General features: G+C 44.2%; 2 protein-coding genes across 2 annotated transcripts in view; one reads left to right on the top strand and one right to left on the bottom strand.

The window, feature by feature from the left end:
* Window positions 1-201: 201 nt before the first annotated feature.
* Window positions 202-1524, top strand: LOC311317470 (insulin-like; the record flags this gene model as incomplete). The annotated part of the gene is made up of 2 exons (XM_084448552.1): window positions 202-400; window positions 1316-1524. The coding sequence occupies 2 exons, from the start codon at window positions 202-204 to the stop codon at window positions 1522-1524; spliced, it is 408 nt and encodes a 135-aa protein (XP_084304678.1).
* Window positions 1525-6216: 4692 nt separating this feature from the next.
* cyfip2 (cytoplasmic FMR1 interacting protein 2) overlaps window positions 6217-6776 on the bottom strand; it is a gene marked incomplete at its 3' end in the record, with an annotated part of 41158 nt that continues 40598 nt past the window's right edge. Inside the window, exon 30 of the mRNA XM_084449196.1 lies at window positions 6217-6384. Coding sequence (XP_084305322.1) covers window positions 6217-6384 — 168 coding nt within the window. The remainder of the gene's footprint in view (window positions 6385-6776) is intronic.

The following is a 6776-nucleotide window of genomic DNA, read 5'->3' as shown; positions in this document are numbered from 1 at the left end:
TGTGATTTGAGATGTCCAGAATTCAAGATAGATAATGAATCTTGATTGCTTTCAAAAATGTACAGAATTATCAGTTTAAATATCAAAATTCAAACTCCTTCATGCCTCCTATCCGACGTGATTGGGGGGAATAAGTCTTTGTCTAAATCATGTACAGTAAACAAGTCTTATCTTCTCCTTCTCTGTCAGAAATCCGCTGTGATGGATGAGGTGCTGTGGGCGGTGTCCATGCTGCTGGTCCTTCTGCTGTTCTCTCCAGGCTTGGCCTCCTCTGCCCCCACCCCGCTGCACCTGTGTAGCTCCCAGCTGGTGGACACCCTCTCCCTGGTCTGTGGGGAGCGGGGCATCTACTACAACGCCGGCAGGAGCCACGGGAAGAGGGATCTGCACCCACTGATAGGTAGGTGAGGCCGAGCCCAGGTGAGACTGAGCTAGGAGAGACCCAGCCACGGTGAGACTGAGCTAGGAGACACTCAGCTAGGGTGAGACTGAGCTAGGAGAGACTCAGCCAGGGTGAGACTGAGATAGGAGAGACCCAGCCAGGGTGAGACTGAGCTAGGAGAGACTCAGCTAGGGTGAGACTGAGCTAGGAGAGACCCAGCCAGGGTGAGACTGAGATAGGAGAGACCCAGCTAGGGTGAGACTGAGCTAGGAGAGACTCAGCCAGGGTGAGACTGAGCTAGGAGAGACTCAGCCAGGGTGAGACTGAGATAGGAGCGACCCAGCCAGGGTGAGACTGTGCTAGAAGACACTCAGGTAGGGTGAGACTGAGCTAGGTAAGACCCTGGCTTGTAAAGTCTGTCACATTTTTCTTCCATTTCATCCTGCTGTGTGTGTGTGTGTGTGTGTGTGTGTGTGTGTGTGTGTGTGTGTGTGTGTGTGTGTGTGTGTGTGTGTGTGTGTGTGTGTGTGTGTGTGTGTGTGTGTGTGTGTGTGTGTGTGTGTGTGTGTGTGTGTGTGTGTGTGTGTGACAAATCCAGTTGCAAGAGCTCTGTTAAGCTTTTAAATCCCTCATTATACTCCCTCAAAAAACAAACATCAAACTTATCGGTTAAAATCTCAAAGATTGTGTCTGAAGTTCTCTCTGGAGGAAGACACGACCGATACCATCTGATCTCTATACTCCCCTGAAGTGGAGACTTAAACACCACTAAACAGACTGTCAAAATCAACCTACAACACCTTTCAGGTCTCCATCTTACAGCTAGACCTCTCAACGCTATTCTCAGGGACGGGAGACTTGCTTTGTAGTAGACTAGCTATTTAGTGTTTTAATCGACAGGGTTTGGTAAATCTCTCTCCCCCCTCCTGACAGGATTCCTGGGTCAGAGGGGTGAGCAGGACCCCGGGCTGTGGAAGGGGGGGTCAGGGAGGGACCACAGGGTGAAGAGAGGCATCGTGGAGCAGTGCTGTCACCAACCCTGCAGCCGGCTGCACCTGGAACGCTACTGCAACCCCCCTCGTCCTCATCCCACCCAACACTCCACAGCCACACCATCACCAACGCTACTGCACCCCCCCTAGTCCTCATCCCACCCAACAGCCACACCATCACCAACGCTACTGCAACCCCCCTCGTCCTCATCCCACCCAACACTCCACAGCCACACCATCACCAACGCTACTGCACCCCCCCTAGTCCTCATCCCACCCAACACACCATCACCAACGCTACTGCACCCCCCCTAGTCCTCATCCCACCCAACAGCCACACCATCACCAACGCTACTGCAACCCCCCTCGTCCTCATCCCACCCAACACACCATCACCAACGCTACTGCACCCCCCCCTCGTCCTCATCCCACCCAACAGCCACACCATCACTAACGCTACTGCACCCCCCCCTTGTCCTCATCCCACCCAACACTCCACACCATCACCAACGCAGAAGACGTGGAGTCACACTACAGACAGACCATACTGGGAGCGTAGGCCACGGTCTGGTCTTATTTCTACTGCTGGGAATAAAGTTGCATGACCTGCGGGCGGAGACTGTGTTGGAGGGAAGGAGGGAGGAAGCATGGTGTCTGTGTGAGAGAGGAAGACAGAAGACTGATGGAAGATGTGGTGGTGAGCTGGCGGCCACGAAGGATACCAGCGTCAACAAGTCTGACTTGACCACAGTCCTACAGCGCCCTCTACAGGCTGACAAGGCAAACAGTTGTCTCACTGTAGTTTCAGGTATACCTGTAGTTATGGGAAAACCTAGGCCAGGAGTCATCAGCTACATTTGTCCAAGGGACAGAATTTTTCTCTGCAGACACTGTAGTGGCCAGTATTTAATTTTATTGTTTTATATTTAAAATTATAAATTATTGTTTATTTATTGTTATTGATGTAATTATTGTTTCATATTTTCACTTTCTTGTGAGGTAACTATGACCAATATGCACTGAAATGAAAAAAGCATTCTGTCCCATTTTGGTTCACATAATTGGTCATAGTGTTCACCTATTCAACGAAGTATGCCAAAAGAATTACAAAATTCTACTTTTGTTGTAATCTTATATCAAAGTATATAATTTCTTACTTCCTGGAAAACGGTAGGTCACGTGCAGTGACGACAACAGGTACCTTAGATTTTAGGCCAATAATCTCACGACCTCCACCCGTCAATCAGCGCTATCCTTCTATAGAATCTGTCTAAAGTTCTTAAAACCCGTCCACTTGTCAATGTTCCAATCAAATTCCTCTAAACATATCTCCCACCCTCATAGCTTGTTTGCGTCGGAAATACGTCAAATTACAGAAGTTAGATGATCTCAAACGTCGTTTCAGTGCGACTTTAAACCTTTTCTGGGCTTTTATTATAGAAATAATTGTTGCTTTCCAGTCAAAGCCAGACTGGTTCAAGCAACGTTCTTATCAGTAATCGACTATGGAGATATTCTGTACATGCATGCAGCTTCCACTGTTCTAAAGAGATTGGACCCACTTTATCACTCTGCCCTACGTTTTATTAGCATTTCTTTTTATTAATTCACTTACCCATCATTGCTTACTATACGAATTGGTGGGCTGGTCCTCTCTCTACACACGTAGGCGGCTCCATTTTCTTTTATTTGTTTACAAAGCACTCATAGGTAAACTTCCCCTCTACCTTTGTAATTTGCTTTCTTCTACTGATGTTCGCTATCAGACACGATCTGCAAGATGGATTCTTCTTAAAGTTCCCAGGGCCCTTACTGAGCTAGGCAAGTCTGCTTTTTCCTATTGTGCTCTGGAGGCTTGGAACACAATTCAAAACTCCCTTCGCCTGGACACCTTAGTGACCCTTGGAGAGTTTAAAACTCTCATTCATCATTCTGTAAAGGAGGAATGCAGATGTTCTTATAAGTACGCTCAGCAGTGTTGACATTTTTATATTGTAGATGATTTGTTTCAATAGGCCTGATTTGCTAACATTGTTTTTTTTTCTTTTCTAATTCTGATGTTTGTTCTTGTATGAATGATGAACCTTGTATGTTTACAGTGTTTTTATGATTGACTGGTGCCTTCTTGGCCAGGTCACCCTTGTAAGAGAGACCATGCGTCTCAATGGGTCTATCTGGTAAAATAAAGGCTAAATAAAAAAAATAACTAACTGATTACAAACGTGTCCAACACTGGTGTTAACAGACTCCTGAGACCTATACTGCACCCAGCCACCAGGGGGCGATCAAGCTATTTTGGTTTCACTAGTTGGGATTGTGAAGCCATAAACTGACAAAAATGTCACTCTCAAAGAGCCCGAAGAAGAAAGAGTGGGGATATAATTTATCCCATTAACCAAATGTGATTAGAGTATTTCAGCCTCAGATTTAATTCGTGGGGTTCATTGTTAAATGAACATCTGAGTAGAATCCGCTGTGAACCCCTTCCTTTCTATGGACTCTTGAAAGCGAGCCTACAGTCATTGTGTAGGCTATGTGAAAAATAAAATGAAACGAAATGACAAATGAGAGCATATAAATAAAACAAAATATTAAACGAGAGCTATGAGTTTGTCCATAGTCTTGAAAGAAGACAGGCTGCACAAGTCTTTCTACCGCTATTCACAACCAGGGAAGCAAGCACACCTTTGCGAATGAGCCTGCATTCATTTCCTGCATCGGGTTGTGTAGGCTAGGCTACTGGGTATAAGACAGGATTCTTTAGAACCCACTGTCAAAAGCACGTATTGGGGTCAGCAAATCATTCATATTAAGAATATTTATTTTTCAACTGTTTTTATGTTGCTTCAATATTGGAAGATTTTTTTTTTTTGATATTCAATAGATTTCTGAAGGCCTATGGGAAGCTTTGGGGGTCAGGATTTGGCTCGAGGACCTCCAGTTGATGATCCCTGACTTCGACTATAAACACACAACAAAAGCTCATAGCCAGCTTTCAGTTAGACATTTTTATTTCATGGAAATACAACATAATTTCAAATCCTTTGCAGGACATTGTTGTACTTTATAATCTTTTCTCCTTTTTGTATTTCAAAACATGATCACTCGTACAACAATATCATAAACAAAACCTCATGTCACAAATGGAGCCATTGATGACAATAAATAACACTTGTCATGCTAAGGTTTGAAAATGACACATTATACCTTCACTTTTTATAGATTCACCCCTTCAATGAACAATAAGGTGTAGTTGTGTGAATAAATATAATAAAATGACAACTGGAACAATTACAAAAGAAACTATCTTCATTCAAAACGAAAAAGATAAAGACATGGGGATATTGTAATAAAACCATATTACAGTAGATTCATCCTTCATGAGGAAATAAAACAGGGGACAAAATAGGCTATTTGCATATTTTGGTAACACTGCTAACTCTAAATCAATCCAACAATAGAGAATACTGAATGGCTATATTGGCCTTTCATCATTTGTTGCTACCTAAAAAACAATCTGCAATCTCTTCAATTCATTTAGGGATCAAATGTACGGTAGAGAAGCTTTTTTTTCTGACCAAAGTCTCTATTCCTTCTCTGAACTGGTTAATCTAATAATTATCTTTTTACAATCTAGAGGTATTTCTAATGTTGTTGTTTTTTACTCTAAAAAAAGTAAACATACTTGCGCAGAATTTCAAAAAGGTAAACAATGTCACAGGATGAAGCTCAGCTACAGAATGAATGAATGAATGAATGAATTACATGTTTCAACAGACTGATGAAAGACGAAAAGTCCATGAGATTTCTAGTCAGTAGAAGAGCAAGTACCAAATGTGTAAATTAAATTATCAATAATTAAAAACAATAACTATTACAACACTCAACACCACTTAGTCTCAACAGTGAAATTTACAATGGGAATGGGTATTGAATAAAAAGTACTCTGGCTCTGATTGAGATCAATCAGATGAGTTTCAAATAAATAAATGCAAAGAAAAAAAAAAGTGTTTATATTCCTCTGAAAGCAAGCGTGTTGCGTGTGAGACAGGTGTTCAAATCACCTGTGAAAGTGATTAGACTAACATACACACGGTATGAGCAGACAGCTGGTTGTGTTATGACTGAACGGATGCAAGGCGTACTAATCGATTCTCTCTGTAGCCATACTCAGCACCACCATGGACTCACACTCGTTTGCTTTTGTATATCTACAAAATCATTTCATATATTCAGACGTCTGTCCGAGATCCATGTGGGTTTGGTCGACTAGTCTATCTGTATTTCCTGTTAGGATTGTTGATCTCTAGATTGTCCATTGGGCCCGTCGGGTGTACCGTAAGAGTGAGGTTGGTCCCCACCCAGCTCTCTGATTGATGTGTGTGTGTGTGTGTGTGTGTGTGACTCGACAGCTACCCTGGCCCGGTCCACAGCGACGTGGGGTGCAGCTTCAGGGAGACGTGGAGGCATGCATGAGCCTGGCAGAGAGAGACCCTCGGAGAGAGAGACCCTCGGACACGGAGCAGAGAGGAAGAGTCTGAGAGAACCTCAGAAACTTAAGACAGTACATGGACTTCTGGGATTTGTGGTTCTCAGGAGAGCCAGAGATAAAGGAGGTCTGCCCTGGTTGAAGACAGACTCTATGGGCGTGGCCGTGGGCCTCGGAAGCTCCAGCACAGAGACACCAGGAGCTTCCATGGAACCTTAGTTGCCATTATGAAGAAAATTAAAAAGCCATAAAGCTTGTTTACCCATGGCATGAGTAAAAGACTACTGAGAGGCAGAGTGTGTGTGCTATGTGTGTGTGTGCATGTGCTATGGGGGCTGTGTGTGTGTGTGTTCTCAGCATGTGGTGGCCAGGGATTGGTGGATGGGGGGTTGGAAGCAGCGCACGTGTTCCACAGTGGAGCTGTCGGTCTCCACAGCCTTCATGTACTTGTTGAGGATGGCGAAGATCTCGTTGTTCAGAATCTGGTACTTCCTGATGCGATCCGCCATCTTCTTCAGGGGCTGGAGAGGGGGAGGGAGGGAGAGAGAGAGAGAGAGAGAGAGAGAGAGAGGGCGGGCGTGAATGAGAGCGATAGAGAGGTGTAGAGAGAGGGGGTGAGAGTACAGAGGTTCTGAATGAGAACACTGTATCTTATTTATTGTTGGTATATATCATGAATACAGTAACAGCAGTGTGTTCCACACAGATGAAGCTGACAATCATATATGACAGACTGACAGCCTGATTGCAAAATGTCATCTTAAATGTGTTATTTTGTATAAACATGACCTCAGATCATCAATGTGAGTTTTGTAAAGTGTCAAGCCTGAAATTCCTGCTAGGCGATGAGGATACGAGCGGCTCAGGAGGTGGCTAGTCTACATGTCTTAGTTTAGCACAAGTTCTCTCCAGC

Source organism: Borostomias antarcticus, assembly GCF_949987555.1.
Source record: "Borostomias antarcticus genome assembly, chromosome: 14".
NCBI classification, from domain to species: Eukaryota; Metazoa; Chordata; class Actinopteri; order Stomiiformes; family Stomiidae; genus Borostomias; species Borostomias antarcticus.
This window is presented reverse-complemented; position numbering and strand designations above follow the sequence as displayed.